Source organism: Paramacrobiotus metropolitanus, unplaced genomic scaffold (assembly GCF_019649055.1).
Source record: "Paramacrobiotus metropolitanus isolate TYO unplaced genomic scaffold, Prichtersi_v1.0 Parri_scaffold0000015, whole genome shotgun sequence".
NCBI lineage: Eukaryota > Metazoa > Tardigrada > Eutardigrada > Parachela > Macrobiotidae > Paramacrobiotus > Paramacrobiotus metropolitanus.
In genome coordinates, this window is record NW_026570235.1 from 1565655 (window position 1) to 1584388 (window position 18734).

General features: G+C 41.1%; 1 protein-coding gene across 4 annotated transcripts; it reads left to right on the top strand.

The window, feature by feature from the left end:
- The first annotated feature begins 358 nt into the window (after nucleotides 1-358).
- Nucleotides 359-18030, top strand: LOC129584833 (potassium voltage-gated channel protein Shaker-like). Of its 4 annotated transcripts, none has more exons than XM_055477169.1 (8): nucleotides 359-447; nucleotides 10688-11007; nucleotides 12846-12949; nucleotides 13148-13445; nucleotides 13631-13725; nucleotides 14780-15107; nucleotides 15483-15632; nucleotides 17520-18030. In XM_055477169.1, the coding sequence occupies exons 1-8, from the start codon at nucleotides 374-376 to the stop codon at nucleotides 17753-17755; spliced, it is 1605 nt and encodes a 534-aa protein (XP_055333144.1). In that variant the 5' UTR covers nucleotides 359-373; the 3' UTR covers nucleotides 17756-18030. The 4 variants fall into 4 exon arrangements, with proteins under 4 accessions (XP_055333144.1, XP_055333142.1, XP_055333145.1 ...); XM_055477167.1 differs by lacking the exon at nucleotides 359-447 and adding an exon at nucleotides 2773-3110; XM_055477170.1 differs by lacking the exon at nucleotides 359-447 and adding an exon at nucleotides 3529-3936.
- The last annotated feature ends 704 nt before the right edge of the window (nucleotides 18031-18734 follow it).

Consider the following 18734-nt stretch of genomic DNA (forward strand, 5'->3'; position numbering starts at 1 on the left):
ATTTATTTTGCCGGTGTGTAACTGGTTCCAGGTATGGTTATTTCCGCTTTGACGTCTTGTATGCATGAATAAAGGTTAGACGCGTACGTTACTTGTGATGCTTATATATGCTAGTATGCATAAACGGAGCGTGTGGTTGACCGCGGAAGTGCGAAATTAATTTTATGTCGCAATATTCCTGAGCTGATAAACAGTGCGCAATTAATAGGTTTATTTTCAAAATAGTTGCGATATAAGTGATATAGGCGACAATCCGGATAAATTAAATGTGTGATTGCACAATCAGGAGATGCCGTTGAGCGACTAAATAATCCATTAGTGGAGGCGAGTCAGCTCCGGCAGGCTGATGCGGATCACATTGAATTTTGGCGGGATGACCAAAGACACCACATTTCCCCATGATGGATTGATGTGCCATTCCCGTTTCATTAATTGGAGTTACAACAGGTAAAAAAAGCTATGGCTTTTTCATATTAATGTGTTGTTGTAAATTCGTAGTAGTATAAATACGCATCACCAGCTGCAGTGCTGCATGTTGATCAGCATACAGATCACTTCGTACATTTCGAAACAAGAGTTTTTTTTTGCAAATTGAATCTGTCGGAACGCAGTAATGGCATATCCAAATGGTTTCTCTGATAGAAGAACTACAGTATGTGCGCATGAAACAATGACTGCAACAGGCGGCAGGAAGAATATTCGTTTGACAAATGATTACGTCATCGCCCCAAGAAACCTTTTGAATTGTGATTTAAATTAAATGTGATAACCAAAAACCGAGCAAAAACGAAGTCAGAAGACTGAAATTATGAGACGAAGGTCAAATATCCCGAAACCTGCATGAGAGTATCCTTACGGACAATGTGTGTTATCCTATCTTCGATTTCCTGTAACGGTTTTTGTATCCAGTACTGTACGGTTTGCGGCCGACAGGATAATATAAAAAGAATGCAACCTTTAGTACCGTTTCAGGTTAACGTGCTTGCTTGGCGCATACTGCATCACAGATTCCCTATACGTTTGTACGAAAAATTACAAACACAGCCAAATAGTGCAGTGCTTAGTTGTGCAGACATTGCTGTACAAATTATTCCTTTATTGTGTTATTCATTACTTCGCTTGATCTCTCGACCTTCACACTCAAAACCGTCAACAGCAGGTTATTCAACTATTTTTAAATTTAAAAATTTTTTAATTAAAGCCATTAAAAGAAAAAGGAGCAAAAGGGAAAGCACAGATTAAACCTAAATTTTGACCTCGATGTTCATAATATGCTCTTTGTTTGGAATACAATATAAATTCACGTTTTCATCTTTCAAGAGTAACCTAATAGTTTACGTTACATATTAAAATTCAACAGAAACAAAAGTTACAGTACTTATTGCATGTGCTTGAAGGCATTGATTGGCTACGATTGAGCTTGTGTGTCGAGAAACGTAAACGTTACACCCGGTCAAGATCAAGCAAATCCAACCCACCATTAGCGTACAAGCATGCCGTATTATTTGTTTCGAGCTGGGCTAACCGTAAGGAACCCACACATCCAAATCAACAGGAAACATGAACTTATACGGCGGTATTTCCAAGTAGCTCTACGATGCATTGTCATTTTTGTGGGAATGACCTTTCTAATAAGCGCGTAAGCACACATCATAGTCTGGTATCAGTTTTGCTTTGTCTTGTGGTCGGGTTTACTATATACATCGGTATATATGCGACTTACACCTCACGCTTTCAACCTTCAAGCTTTTATAAAGCGTTTAGAATTTTTATATGCCTCAACAAGTCAATCGAATACTAGCACTGAGGATGACCATTTGTTAAAAGAAATTTTCCGCAATAAACGTGGTGTGCTTTTATTGAATATAAAACTGAGACTGATATGCCCACATGTGCCTTTTGAAATGGACGCTGTGAATATGAACCGGCATTTGTGTGGGTGGTGGTGAATACAACAGTCTGGCACCCTAAACGCATCCACTTGGCTGCATATTAGCGATGCGACATCGAATGACTCTTACGGCCTTTTATTCTAGCGATGTATTGTAGTTAACGGTATAAGGTCCTTCCAATTTATACGCGGAAAGAAGACCGAGCCATTTGTTAACGCTTTGATCACCGGGATGTGCTGTCTAATGCCAGAGCTGCATCCGGACAACATAGCCGCCGCTGACGTCACCATTCGGTGAATGCTTGTACAGTATCAGAAAAATACATACTCTTATATACAGTTTGGCTTAACCTGTAGTTATAAATCAATAAACAATAAGCTTTTTGGTAAGTGGATAAAATGTAAAAAATTTTAATGCCACAAACAAATAAACCGATTTTGTATTGTGCTGTTTCGTCAACGTGAGACTATCGGCACGTTATCAAACTGATCGAGAGGTCATTATCGGCTCAGGAACTCCGTATACACGGGATAATTGAATAATCATACGGGGCGCCTACGAGGCAGTTGATTTATAAGGAAAACAATCGTTAGCCGGGCAGTACTCCGCTCTTTATAAACTCCGCTGGTATTCCTAGACGTCATGCTGTCTAAAGGTGAAAAACTGTATAGAATTAACGGTGTTGTACATTTCCGGTAAATGTGAGCCCGCGCGCACCAGCTCTTGCTTGGATTAACATGTGCAACGGAAGAAGCTCAAGTTGCTGCATATATAGGCGCGTGCCCTCTGCGTACATATATACATACACATGGGGCGCTAATCCGCTCATTAATGCTCCCAACATGTAACGCCAAGGTATCCGTATCCCGACCAGCATATAGCCAAATTCAACCATGTAGTCAAAATAATCTTGAAAAAGTTTTTTTGAATATGTTTGCGCATGCATGGGTGTTAACGCGACATCATGTTAGGCTGCGGTACAGCGTCGAGTGTTTTGCGCTTGAACCCGGAGAAGGTCACTATAGAGAATGTTTTACTTAAACATGACGAACTGCGCCATCAGCGGACAAGTGTAGGCCGGCGACGGAGTCTACAGATAATAACTCGCAGTCCCAGTCCGCAACTCAATGGCACTGTGTTGGGAACTTTGAATGAGTCCTATTATCCTGAACTGCCACTCGCTCCTTCTCATTACGGATCGGTATCCAGCAATTGGAGGTTAGTGCGCGCGCGATGATATTACACAGACACACTACAGTTCTCTGTGACAGTGGTACATATAAGTGTGTAGATATATCTAACACAAACACGATATGACCAGCATGAAATTAGTTTTGACATGAGTGACGTACATTTTATATGCGAGCTAATCAAATATTTTGGACCCCAACAATTCCTTTTTGATATGGTTGTCACCCTATGTTCCCCTACACTAAGAGACACGGCCCGTTGCTGCGGGACAGAAAAAGTCTCTCCCCGTTTTTCCGTGCTTGCGTGCTAGACACGATATAGTCTGATATATTATTGTAGTGTGGCGCAGGCGATACATGCTCAACACGTCGATTCGTCTTGAGGGGCGTTAGGGGAATTAAATAACTTGCTGAATTTAATTATAGTACGTTTACCAAAGTACACTTTATCAGTAACAGTTCACTAGTGCATGATCAGCACTTTTTGAGTATCGGTTGCGCATCCCCAATACCGCGTTATACTGGAATATGTCACGGAAGAGACGGAACTGCAGATGTCTTTTTGGAACATCCTACGGGCATTTTAGTAGACCCAGCGCATAATCTTACAGCGTGTATTATTGAAGAGCAAGTATAGCCGCTACAAATCTACAGTGCGCTGGGATCATGGAGTTAAGGGGTCACCTGTCGTAAGCTGCGTTGCTTGTCGCAGTAGTGTGGACAGTGTAAAACAATACTTGTATATCGATTGTGTACACAACGTGTTGCGCTGTTGCCGGCGATCACCATATTTTTGATGCCTTTAAAATGTTTGGATACACGGTATCATTCCGTCGAAGGTTAGAACAGCTACGGTAAGGCGTAGTTACATAGTTTTTACTTACAGCATCACTAACGATACTTATCGCTTATCAGTATCGTTATTTTTTCTCTGCTAATACAAGCAAGAGCAATACAAAATTTGTTATTGCAGAACTTGTGAAGGATAAATATCTGGTACCGTTTAATTAGAGAGAGTAGTATTGTTCGTACGATTGTTCCGTAGTTTACTACATGAATAGATTGCGGAGCTTAATCGTATACATATGTTTGTCAGCCCCCGTTGGCAGACATTCTCGCTGAAGAAAGCCAAAGAAACATAAATATTTATGTATTCAACTAGTCTTCAGTCGCTCTCTGACCTTTAGCAGGGATGTGTTGTTTACAATATGACGCATAGGGAAAAAATATCTAAATCACAAACGCTGTTGGAAGCTGTAAATGTGAAACGGTTGCAATTGTTTTGCGATGATCTTTTGTCTCTTGCAAAAGCTGCGGATAGAATGTAACAGTTCGCACCTAAACCAGGTGTTCGTATCGAAGAATCTAAAAGCTGAGTTGTTGTTATGTTTCAAATAGACATTTTTATAGATAAAAATTTTCATTGTGATCAATGATTTGGTTGCAGCCGGTAGTCAGCGGAGTGATGCCTGTGGTTTTTTTCATGTAGCAAGTATTTATCCAAAAAAACTACCATATTAAACTGCATGAACAGACGGATACTTTACAGCATGGTAGAATGTGTCTTAAAACTTATTAGTTCAGAAAATTCCACATCATAAAACATTTCTATCATGATACGGCTTATCGATCAGCTTCTACATTTCTATCAGTCGGCTTCCTGCAGCGCTTAAACTGCGTACACTGATTACGTATTGTTAATTAAAATCCAGCCAGCATAATCAGAAAAATTTCTTTGAACTGGAATTTTGTTTTGTTTGTCTCTCATTCCTTGTGCAAATCGATCATCCGATGGAAAGTCTAGCAGAAACTTAGTTTTTCAATCTATATTGTTGAACTTTTTCGTTGTGGCGTTAACGATAAAACCAATTTTCGCGAACGATTTCTAGTTTTGCGGACAGATCCATGAGATTTGATTCATGTTTTTAATAAACACTTACAGTTTTCTATGAGTTATACTGTAACTTGTTGTATTGCTCTGGTACCATTCCAGAATACTATATATATATTTGTATATTAGGATGTATGGCACCTATAAGCATGTGTATACATTTTCCGGTTCGGCAAAATTAACCATTTATACGCATATACATCTCTTAGTTTCTTGTGCTGTTTCGGCTTTTACCAGCGCTAAATCTTTAATATCAGAGATTACGGCAGTAAAATAATAGAGGTGTCAAGAATTTTGCATTTTTCTGTACGCGAGAGACGGTATTTAAAGCCTTGCACTGTATTCTGTACGCCTACGCAATCGATTTAATTTAGAATTTATGATTATTTGCGTTTTACAGTGTGGCGCTTTCATCCCTCACTTCCAGCTCGGTTATGTTAAACTTTAGTAATTTTTCTATCGAAGAAATTATTAGCTAATGCTATAAGATTTACTGGTAAGACGATACGGTGGCAGAAACGGGAAGTTATACGGGAAGGCGGGAGTAAAAACGCCGCATCCAGGTCACGAGCTCACATTGTATACACGAGCAACAACAATCGTCTGTAATCGCTAGAGGCGGCTATTGGAACTGGAGATCTCTACATGCCTTCTATGCAATACGTACGTCTGTACATAATTAGACGGTTCCCATGCAGCCAATGTAGGACGATAATTATTACTATATTATGTAAGTTACGTTTTAAATTTTGTTTTTATCTTATAGTGCCTGAAATTGCGTTTTTACTCTTCGGTTACATACGGCAAACGTCTGCAACATTTTGATTTATTTACAGTCAATTTTCGATACTTTTTATTTTTTTATGTTTGCCTGCAGAAGTTTGTGGCTTTCAGCCGACCTTTTTAAGGCTAAAGATGTTTTGTATGAACCGCTAGTATAAAAAGTACTACGTTGCCCGAATATATACATATCTATATAAAAATATGTAAAAAAATCATATACAGTACAAAACATTGCTTATAGTATAGCAAACGCCGCCTGAATGCTCGTCGGTGATAATCGTTATAATTTCAGACCGCTGTCGCAGGTACGTCTTGTAAAAAAATACAAGCCGGTAGGTTAAAGTTTACAAAGAAAAGAACACATTATGTTAAGAATCAAACGAAATCAGTACAGCTATTTTGCAATTTGTCTGCTAATGACTGAATATTATACAATATGATGTATGAATAAACTTACTGATTTAAATGCATAGCACAATCATCTTCCTGCAGACTGCAGATACACGACGTGGATGTAGTAGCATATATCTATATAATACATACCTGTATTATCCATTATTGCATCCGGCAATTATAGCTTTGCTGGAAAATTAAAGACATTTGATTCCGTGCACGTGGAAACAACTATTCCGGTTTAATTTAATTGTTATCTCTCTACTCTCTAGCAGTTGTAAGGCGTTACTGTTACAGCAACTCTACAGCAGCTGTATGTTCAACAGAGGTACAAAACTGTTTTCGATAAAATAAATATACGTCGAATTTTGTTGCATATTTTCTTGCAAGAGCAGCTGCAGAGGCAACACTGATATTTGTACATTTCGCAGAAGTTTTTTATGTGCCTTGACACAAGACCAGGTTAAAAACTGAAAGCGTTTTTCCATGTTGGATACGGTAAACTTCATTCATTAAAGTAAATACGTTGGCTGAACCAGAAAACATTTGGTATCGCACATGCATATTAAACAGAACTACTCTAGCTCTGTAGTCTACAGCCTACGAGCATTCAATATTTTACTCGCGCAATAACTTAACAACGTACCGCATTTGATATTTATTTTCTACGATTTTTAATTTAAAATTTACTGGACACCAAAGAGAATAAAAGTTTTAGATTCTTGTGTGATAGATACACGATTATTTTAATTTATAAATAATTATAATTTTCAAGATTTACAACTGGCTCCGTAAATAAAAGTCAGTTGTTTTGATTTTGCAAACTGCAGTTAGCGTTTGACTATTGTTGTGGAGGGTATAATTTCTTGGTTTTTGCTTCCGTAATAATGTACATTACAGGCATTGATTTCAGTAATTATGAGTTCAGTTTTGTTTGCGCAGTGTTAATGCTATCATTAATTATGCTGCTCAACGGTCCTTGATATAATACTCGTAGTATTCGCTTATGTAATGCTGGAGAACGTTGTGGGAATTTATGGCATAATGCAGCTATTGCTTATTACTAAACTGTAAGAAATGAATCCCGAGCCCCAATGAAGGCGTAAACATATCTCAAATAGATTTCATGGATGTATGTATACAAAGCCACTTGCGGGGTATGAAGCTGCCAACGCCAGACCGAGCCGAACTGATACACAGTGTGACTAGTAAATAAGGTGACCCTCCAGGGATTTCTTTGAGTGAACTCCATCCCAATGGGCTGCACATGCCGCGGCAATGGCCATGGTAACATGAAACCGAATTGTATCAAAAGTCGTCGATATAGTATTCCTATTGACGCGAGCACAAACACAAGTTGCATGTTACCCGAATCTCCTCCTTGTACACGGGCTATCAGTTCCTCCTGTCACTACATTTAGAAGGAGGATGTGCGCGCGCTCTTCATATATACTGGTGAACCGGCAACCGTACGGGACGAATGCCGCGCACAGGAGCACGAGGGCGTGCGCGTCGTGAATTAGATACATTTGCCGTGATTTGGGACAGAAAGCGCATATATGAGCACGACAGCTTGTTGAGGAGAAAAATAACGGGAGGAAATCGGCATGGCCGCCACAGCATGACAAAGCTCGTTAAGCGGGGAGAAAGCGAGTACACATAACCCAACAGGCTATGTAATTATGTTTTCTGTACGTCAACTGTTAACACGTTCGGTCCGGTGCATCACTGCATATCGAGTCGACAGCGCAAGGAGTTGGAGCTTGAAATATGGATGCCGGGAAACGGATGACGTTATCCGGCGGGCTTCCAATTATAATATTGCTTGTAATACCGACTTAGCAGTTGGCCGATTACTTCAAAACGTCAACTTTGAGAAACATTGCATTCGGACGTACATACAGACACATCACACACATACGTATACTGCTTAAGCATAGAGCGGCTCTCACAAATTTTACTCGAAGAGTCCCTTTCCGCTTCTCAGCACATTTCGGCATGTATTTCTAGTGCATGGTACACAAAACGAACCCACTCCTGGGCTCGGTCTCTAAATGCACGAGACAACATTTGCCGCCTGGAAATAATGCTGCTTCATGTACACAGAGTGTACATACATCTGCATCCTCTTGTGTGCAGTATTGTGTACCGAGTCAGACTGTGAGAGTGTGTGTCACTTTTGTGTGTGTGAGCGGTGTATACACCGGCACAGTTGCGATGTGTGCCGACTGTTATGCCGTTAGCGTATAACTTAAAGCAGTGATCATGAATGATCGAACAATCCCATACAACTCTTCCCGCTAATGACTGGTTCCTTGCTGAGATTATCCAGTTTTCAGTCTGGCATATGCTGACGTTACTGGGGGGACTGAAGCACCGCAATCAGTTTGTCAAGATAGCATCATTATTCTGGTCTTGTGTGGCTGCGGCAGCTGCCTCGTAGTGGCTTTTATTTACAAACCGATTTACACACAGACACCGGATTATATCGATACTTCGTATATATCGTTGTTCCGACAAGGAATGTTTTTTTCTCTCCACAATCATCTTGTCGGCTGTGATTGCATTTTCGTCACTGTCGTTATATATTGCTCACATTTTGCGGCGATAACCGATACGTATTTTTGTAACTGATACATACGTATGATCAATCAGGATAAGTGTGCTTCCGCTAGCGGGCAATATGTGTTCCAGGGGATTATATATGCAGTGATTGTTTTATACTTGTATCAATTGGCTGGAAATTTATGATTTTATGGTTGATCTGGATGACTTCTGCTGCGCTGAAGCGTGCAAGTGACTAAGTTCGCGTTGATGCTTCCCGCAACCGATTCTATGTTTGGCGGGCTGACTATTTTACATCATATATAAAAATAGCTGCCGTGTGACGGGGCTTAAAATGTTTGGATACTAATAATCCCTTGTCGCGACGATATATGCAGATCGCGCGCGCAAACGCGCGGAGCATACTTGAAAATTATATGCCGATTTGCTTAATGCGCGTTACATTGGGCCCATATGTGCGGATGTCCAGCTTAACGACATATTGACAAGTGGTAAATGTTAAGGCAGCAGCGATTGCAACCGTTCCCATAATCATACTCCAATTCGGAACGGCATTAACGGTGTGTGCGTGTGCGGCCTGTATACGCCGACGTTCTTCTGCTGAATTTCTGGAGGAAAGATTAGTTCTCGCCGCTACGTGGTGCGAAGTGTGTCATTCCTCTGCCACGGCTATCTCTCGCTCCCATTCTGCCGACGTCGTCGGGGGCCGGGCAGAGATCCGGTTAGGAAACGCATATATAATAATACCGGGGTACCTATGTTATTTGCCATATTGCGCGCACAATCCATAACTGTCAAGATTGCCGGCACTTGTACATGCAGCGTCATGAAGCGGTCTTGATGGTGGAGAAAATGTTGCGGTGGGATTCGGTTATGGTGTTACGACGTCTGTGTGATGCTGTATAGGATATCATATTGTACATCCGGCATATGCAGCCAGGAATACACGGATACATGTCGGCTGTTGTTTAGTTTGCAGTACACTCCGCATCGTGTGTATGTGTGTGTGGCAACTCGGGTTCGTCCTTATGCGCCGTGTGCCGGTTAGGGACAGGGATCTCTCTGCTACATGGTGTGTGTGTAATCCGTACGCGATTATAGCGTACATCGCGGGTTATATTCATTTGTTGCCTGCTGAAATCAGCGGTTTTCCTGGGCGCTGTGTGTCCGCGCGGTGTGCGCACGGCATTCAGGCCGTATATACATGCAGGGCGCCGTTTGTGCCGGCCCTGCAGCTGATCACGTTCACCAGCCAGCAGCACAACGTCGAAACTAGAATTTATTGAACGCTGGGGGTTAAGCCCCGTTTCGCATGTGACCCCAGCGTTTCGTCCCAATCAGCAAAGATCGTTCAAAAGGGCGCAGAGTGTACGTGTAACGGGTAGTCACGCGAATACCGCCAGAGATCGGCATAATCATTCAACAACTGCCTCAGCCAACAGCGGACACAACAGCAGCTTCTTACCAGTGCTGCAGCAGTCGAACACAGTATCCCGCTCCAGTGAGAATAAATTAAGTCCAACTGGAAATTGTATTGCCATCAGTGGTTTATCCAATGAGCCGAGTGGCTCACTGTCAGTCCACATTAGCCGAGAGTGTCTAAGTCCAGTTGGGCAGACCGGCAGCGTCTCCACGACATCCTTATCCGGCAGTACCGCCGTACTACGAGCATCCGGTTCAGCCGCGGCTGAGGCCCGGGGCTTGACTGCGGGCGCGGCCAACAAGCAAGTGTTATCGCGCTCCGTCTCACACTGTCCGCGCGGCAGTGGGGAGAGTGGTGGTGCGGATTTATATTTTGACTTTACTGGACGCTCCGCTAGCAGTTGCTCTGATGATAACAAGATGGAGGTGGCCATGGCCGGTCTGGAGGGCGCCGGCGGTCCGGGCTTCGGACCGCCCGGTGGTCTGGGCCCGATGACCAGTCGCTATTTAGCCCGTATGGCACCAGCCGCTCTATTGCAAGCTTCTTCCAGATTCAACTCCGCCGCGGCGGCCCATAAAGCGGCCAATGCCGCCGACAATTCACCGCAGGATCTCTTCGGGGACAGTGTTAATGCTGTCAATACCGCGGGTCTGGATCTGGAGACCGGGCGCTACTTTGCCAATGCCACCTGCACCACCACGCCCGACCAGCGGATTGTGGTGAATGTCAGTGGATTGAAATTTGAAACTCAATTAAAAACGCTCAGCAAATATCCCGATACACTCCTTGGGAATCCTTTGAAGCGCATGCGCTACTTCGATCCACTGCGGAATGAGTACTTCTTTGACCGCAACCGGAATTGCTTTGACGGTAAGGAAAATGTCGTAATGCTTTTTTTTAGAAAAATCCAGTATGGTTTCAAAAAAATAATTCGAGTTTAAATACCGTAAGTTATATATGGCTGTCAGCTGACGACGGCAGCGACAGGATCGAGGATATATGCCAGTATTTTTATGATCAGCTCACAGTCAACACAAACTCTGCTAAATGATTAATTGGTGCACGCAAGGGGATCGTATACTCTATTATTAAGACGAATTTCTACGGGATAAACAGTGCGTAACTTCATAAAACCATTATCGGGCCAATAGCTTCCTGTCCATGCGTTATTTATTGCCGTTTGAATTCCAACCAAATATCAATAGAAGCGAATATAAAATTTCGATAAACGTTTACAACGTGCTCATCATTTAAATATTACGCTGCATGACTGAGCTGCATTACGCCGACCAGTGTACAATATATATGCACTGCTTATTGTCTTACAATTTACATATTCATTTTTATTTTTTGTGTTATTTTTTTACCAGGGATGTAAATGATTGGTCTTGTAAGGGTCATACTAGACAATCACTTGAGGCGGTATGAATCCAGTTTCATAGAAGGGAGCAAACCGATCGAAAACCAGGGAATTGTTCAATGAAGACTATTGATTACAAATACAATGCCCGTCCGCAGACGTTTCCAGATCGGTCAGCCAAGCGCAACATTTAGTTAAGCGTATGATATGGAATTAAAATGATTATCTCCCAACAAGGCACGAATACGAATCAGCAAACAGAAAAAACCCAAATTAAATCTGTTTGTTCGGTGACCGGGCTGAAAGGTTTATTATGGACACAGTCTGTCACATTTTCAGTTTGCCGACAAGGTTTCTTTATTCGCTCATTTGCAGTCTAAATTCGCCTGCACAATGCACACTGCTTACTATTTAGCATAGCATCGCTAACCATTTATATGATCAATTAAGTGATAGTAAATTTATTATTAGCCATAAGCATGCATTTACAATAATTCTTGCAGTCAATTATATGTCAATTAAGCGTTTGGCACATGCACTCGTATCTATCTGTATGCATAAAACTGCCATGCAACTTAAAAATTTTGCACCAGCATGCGCACTGTGTCGACATGTTCCCAGTGACGTCGGTGGCGGTATTCACAAGAGCCCCAAGATCCCATGTAGGATAAGCATTTTTCATAACACGCGCCACAATACTTCAATCTGTTTCGATTGATTAAATTATTGAACGAGAATTCAGCCGAATTGTGAGTGGCATGTTTCTTCGTTTTCCTTTTGATGGCGCTGTATGGTTACATGTACAGAGGGATTACAAGTGCTTTACAGGGTTGGTTTTTACCATCCCCATCGTTACAGTAGTATATAGCGTACGTAGGCGGCATAGTCACCTCAGTTAAAAAAACAAAAATGAGCTGGCCAAGCTTATTGCAGATAAATCCGTTAATTTTCTTGATATTAGAATAGTATTTTACGGAAAACTGAAAGGAGTATGTATAAAGCTATCGATACATGAGCCATAAGGAAACCTTAGCTTCTGGTAAAAGTGAACTGATATAATCATATAGTTCATTCACTTGATTTCTTTGCGAGTTAGATATTCATTAAAATCGTTGTCGTACACATTGGACATATAAGGAAGATTACGGCCGAATCGATATATAACAAAATGATTTCTTTGCCAGTGACGTAGTTTTGTTGGCAAACGTAAAATTAATGCGTGCAAGAAATTGGCTGAATAATGCAAATAGCGATCTCTAATGTCGCCGCAATGTTTATGCGGTGCATACGCATGTGTGTGTGAGACGCTGTGTACGGCTGTCTTGTGTAATTGAAACTGTATTTGCAGCCATATTGTATTATTACCAAAGCGGAGGTCGCCTACGCCGTCCCGTCAACGTTCCCTTAGATGTATTTGCTGAAGAACTCAAATTTTTCGATCTGGGTGATGAGGTAAGTCAGATCGAGTGAAGGGGCTCAGGGAGCGCACGCAGATGGTGCTGTGTTTGAGCTGAGCACTTGACACTTCCGGCTGCTTAGTGCACTACGCCGGCATACGGCGTATATTTCCATGCACAGCAACAACTTGTGTATATCTGGTGTGTGCATCATGCTCTATGCTTACCTGTCCTTACTTTTATCGATCTACAGGCTCTAAATAAATTCCGTGAGGATGAAGGATTCGTTAAAGAGGAAGAGCGCATACTGCCCTCCAATGAATTACAAAAGAAGATTTGGCTTCTCTTTGAAGTACCAGAAAGTTCCAAATGGGCCAAGGCCATCGCATCGATAAGCGTTATTGTCATAATGCTCTCGATTATCACCTTCTGTCTGGAGACACTTCCTCAATTTAAACATTACCGCATAACCGAAGGGCCCAATGGAACAAAAATTGAGGAAGACCAGATTGCAAATTTTTCCGAGCCGTTTTTTGTGATAGAAACTGCCTGTAAGGAAAACTGTGCAGAGTAGTTATTGATTATTATACATCGATTATATATAGGCTGTTTATTAATTTATTTAGCAATTATACGCAGTGTATTGATTTATTTACTGCTAGAAAATCACATATAATGCATTGTCATTGCCATGTTTATGACGCTTAATTCTAGCATCCGGTATTATCATTTGCAGGTGTTATCTGGTTTTGTTTCGAGCTTTTAGTCCGATTTGCATCCTGCCCACAGAAGAGGGTATTTTTCCTCACCGTCATGAACATTATCGATCTGGTAGGTAATTTGAAATTTAAATCAAGAGAGAAGCCCCGACGCTCTCACGCACTTTGGCAGCTAAAACTCTAAGAGCCGCTCTTCTCTAGCGCGGCCCATCGCAGATGTCTTGTTAGAACGTACAGAAACGGTTATAATTAGGCATAAGATAAAGGTTGATGTAGCAGTGGCGCGCGCGCGTTCGACTGCTGCTGCGTGGCCTGGGCTGAGTCTTCAAAAAATATCCCTCAACCGAACCGTCTGTTTTCCTTTAAACGCCAGCAATTTGTTCGCCTGTGCAAATGTTGCCGTGGCTAGGGAAGTGCGTAATGTAATCTGCCTTCTTGTAAAGATAGCAAATATGCTAAGAATGTGCCACGACTATTAAAGGTCAACGCTTAACAAATTTCCGCTGGGTCATGTGCTCACGGTGCGATCCCTTTAGCCATGTGTAATATTGAATTTACTATTTTTAACCAATTACCATATGCGTACTATAAAATATTTTCGGCTTTCTTTGAAATAATATAATAGTATTGCACTCGCATTTAATTTTGAGTAACACTGAAACGCTCTGTGTTTCTTAATTGTTAGATGTCTCAGTCTGATTCGTAAATGGATCCCGGTGTCCAGTGCAGCGCAAGCATAAAAATTCCTTTATGAGGTTACAGATTTATTGTTCCTAAATTTTTGATTCGCTCGAATTTTACCGGAAAAGTGTTAAGGTGCATTTCTGCAAGTTTTCTTGCGTTTATCTATTATGAATATTGTGTTCCCATTTTGGTTGCATGGGTTTACGTTTAAGTTTATTATATATCGATCATTATTGAGTGCAGCCAGAAAAAATTTTGTGTGTCAAACAATCCCTTTAATGCGCTTAACTTGGATAATGCGGGTTTGCGTTGTACTAGTTATTTGGACTAAAAATTTCGAGCTATAGTTCAGCTGGCAGGCTCACGCACGGCGTTTTTTTGGCAGAAAAACTCGATTGTGTCAACATGCATGTAGCGCAGTCAAATACGATTATAGTCCTGATTGTTACCAATGACGTCACCAAGTGTGTTATTGTTCATAGATGGCCATCATCCCGTATTTCGTTACACTGGGGACAACTCTAGCGGCGGAAGGTCAAACCGAACAAAAACAACAAAATCAAGCCATGTCGCTGGCAATACTGCGAGTTATTCGCCTTGTTAGAGTATTTCGGATATTTAAATTGTCGCGCCATTCAAAGGGATTGCAGATCCTGGGCCGCACATTACGCGCATCTATGCGCGAACTGGGATTGCTCATATTTTTCTTGCTTATTGGTGTTGTGCTGTTCAGCAGTGCGGTGTATTTTGCCGAAGCGGATAATAAAGAATCTGACTTCAAAAGCATTCCGGATGCGTTTTGGTGGGCAGGTGAGTTTGTACTGTTCATTGTCAGCACGGCACTTTCCGGTTAGCGAATCATTCTGTAAAGGTTACTGGATATTTACGACTACAAAATAGAAAATCATTATGGGCAATGTAATCGGAAGCGATGTGACCTTCATCTGGCACTTTGCTGCTTGCACATTTATACAATTACGCTGTTAGTAAATTATTTCTAGGTGTAAATATAATTTACAATTGCATATAAAGTTTTGAGTTATACTACATAGGCTGCTTTACTCTTATAAATTTATACATACAATGACATATCCTTATTTCTTTTGCGCATAGTTTAAAATGTTACTTTAATTTAATTACCTAAATACGTAATGACTCAAGCGTTTTAAACTGTTTTCCTTTCAGTGGTGACAATGACAACTGTCGGCTACGGTGATATGCGACCAGTTGGATTTTTTGGGAAAATTGTCGGATCTCTTTGCGCTATCAGCGGTGTCCTTACCATTGCGCTGCCTGTTCCCGTTATTGTTTCCAATTTCAACTATTTCTATCACAGTAAGCCTGCGGATATCAGTAAATTTAGCAGTTTTATATCGTAGAAACTGGCATTTACGGATTGTACAAAAGCAACGACGTAGATCAGTATATAAATAGTCCCTTTTACCGAAGCGTAGGCTAACACGGCAGTAACTGACGAAGACAGCTTTACGTGTGATAACGTCATCCTATAAATTGCTAACGAGTTTTTGCATCGAATGAATCAGAATGCGGAAAACAACAATTGCCTACTGTGTACGCTCGTGCATTCATACTTTTATTTTTGGTTGACATTCTTGACTATGTAAAATGTGTGTTGACAAAACAGTAACGTAATGCGGGGAGGATGCGTATATCGACAGCATTACCCGAATTTTATGGATTAGGCTATGATTGCAGTTGAAAGATTAATATTAACGGAACATGAACCATTTTATGCATAACTTCACTGCGGTATAATGTATGCCAGCGACGCGTGATTTACGTGATGAGCGTAATGACAAGTATGTGCAAATGTGATTTTTGCCGGCTCCTAATGAGGCGGATCAGGGGATTGGTTAAAATATGTTAATAATCCCATAAGACGATGTGACATGATGTTTACGCATACATAGTGCGGAGTAGATACATACACAGGATCAGTTAACGTTCACCGAACAAAATCCTTGGGCACACAGGAAAGCACGCCGGAAGTTTAATGTTGTTTTAACCCTAAAATAATACCATCATCGCGGTTCATTAGTCGGCAGCAAATTTTACTGAAATGTCCACGCATGTCAGAATTTTTCTCCATTCCGAAATGCTGTCGCGGAGAACATGGACTACCCCTAGTGCAAGTATTCCGACACGGGCAAATGTGGGCAACTTATGCCGCATGCATAGTGCAGTAAACGCAGCCGATTTAATGTGATATTACTGCCATTTGCTGCTCCGACTGTGTTAGTGCCATGCGCGCGCGGGCACAGAACCGTGACCAAGAATGACGGATGACGTTTGTTTTTCCTTCTCCCTGGGTTTTCGCTCATGTCGGCTCCGTAGCCATCATTACAGGGATTGAATTAACTGTCGTTATTCTAAAGAGTCAACAACTTAGCCATCGGCATGCAACGTTCATACACATACACACGGCACATACGCCACTGCCATCGCATTAGCCGGTAGCCATTGTAACCGAATGGAGGCGGTCCAGTATTCCCGATATATGGACTCCTACATCCCGGATGTCTTTTCATTTTACCAGTGACAGCAGGGGGATACAAATGTTGACGGTGCCGCCGCCGCGCGCTCGCCTTTTAGAGTGAAATTACCGTTTTTTAAGGGGGACAAAACATTTTGAGTCAACACGAGTTTTGCATAATGAATTGCGTAAATAGTGTACTTTGATTACATCCTGTCGCTATGAGTTACAACTGTGGGCGGATTGCCACGACACCACTCGATGCGGGATAAAAATAGTCTTTGCCGGCATACCGGACAATTTAAATTTAGCATGTTAATTCGAAAAAACTACAGAGAAAAACGGTGCAGTAAGACAAGCAGCAAAGCTAAGATTTCTTGCATTTAGTTAATCGTTTATCGGTACGTATCGTCACTACTACTTTAAAAATTATTAATGTTTTATATGAAAATTGAATAAAACCTAAGATAATTTTTTTATCATTGAATATCAGTAATATTATTGCATCATTTATATCATACATACAAAGTATTAAGATGCAGTCTGTCATGGTGCACACTTTTTGCCGTGTATTTTTCCTATATATCTGTACTGTAGCTATTCTATTTACCGTTAGTTAAGTTCACTAATTTTATATGCACAGCACATGTTCTTTAATTATCGTATTTATCATGCAGCAGAAGTTATAATGGTGCGACTTAATCGCTTAATTACACTTGTTATTGCAGGAGATACCGATCAAGAGCAAATGCAGTTTATATTCGAAGATGCACCCAAAGCGGAAGCCGAAGAAGCGGAAGCCAATGCGGCTAAAGAAGACATCACGCAGCTGACAGATACCGGTGATCGGGATGCAGATAACTGTGATATTAACGACGAAGAGAATTGCGGCATAAGAAAGCCTCTCTTTCGCAATTCAACCCAGCTTCTTCCCGATCGGGAGAATGCTGAAACGGACGTGTAGAGAGAACGTTGTACTGGACGTGATCATCCTTCCTCAAGGATAGCAATTCAACTGATCTTGTCACTGCAAAATACAAAATGCAAAAATATGCACGTTGAATTAGCCTTTGCAACAGTTGCGATTTTGGACAGCGAGCGTGATGGGTATTTTGATTTATAAAAATAAGTTCCTAATTTATGTCCCGGTCCCGCAGTGTACTATTTGGCGAAAATGGAAAGAATCAAATTTTATTACCTGTGAAAATTGTACAAAGTTTAATAAAATTTAACGAACGTCTTGGAAAACCATTGTCCGTTCACAAAGGTATGCTACTTAATTATTCCACCGAAAAATGCCGTTGTATTTTATGCGCATCCCTAAGTAATCACAATTACGTTTTCTCTTTTGCCAAACCCTGTTGAATCATTTCCACAGGGCCACTTTATGATGCTGACCTACCCTAGCGCATGCAGGAACGCATACCGATGTAAGAAGCCAGTCTATGTATTGCACGACCATTAATACAAGTGCGTCACTGTGCGTGCAATACTTATCGTTAAAATTAAGCTAATGGTATGTTTTAATTGTAAATGTGTAAATACATAAGCCATCAAAGCAGTACAATCGGTACCTATTCTAATTAATTTCTTCTTTTAAACCGTTCATGCAGTCTAGTTTAATGAAGAGCAGGGGCGGAATAACTGTGGGTAATCTGCTGTACAAGCGCAATAATAAATTGATATAAAACCTGAAAAAACAAAATTAACACTAGTACGTAATCGGAATTAATACTAGTATGTAATGATTGATCAACGTAAGAACGAATCGTAAAATTCAAATTACAGAAAAAAACTTAATAGTTTGGTTAAAACTTGTCATCAATATCGCCAATACGAATAAGTGTGTGCAGCTTACGTATTATAACCGGCAAACACAGCATATTAAATCGTGGTATAATGAAATACACATTTTTGCTTAAATCGCTATATAGTACAATACT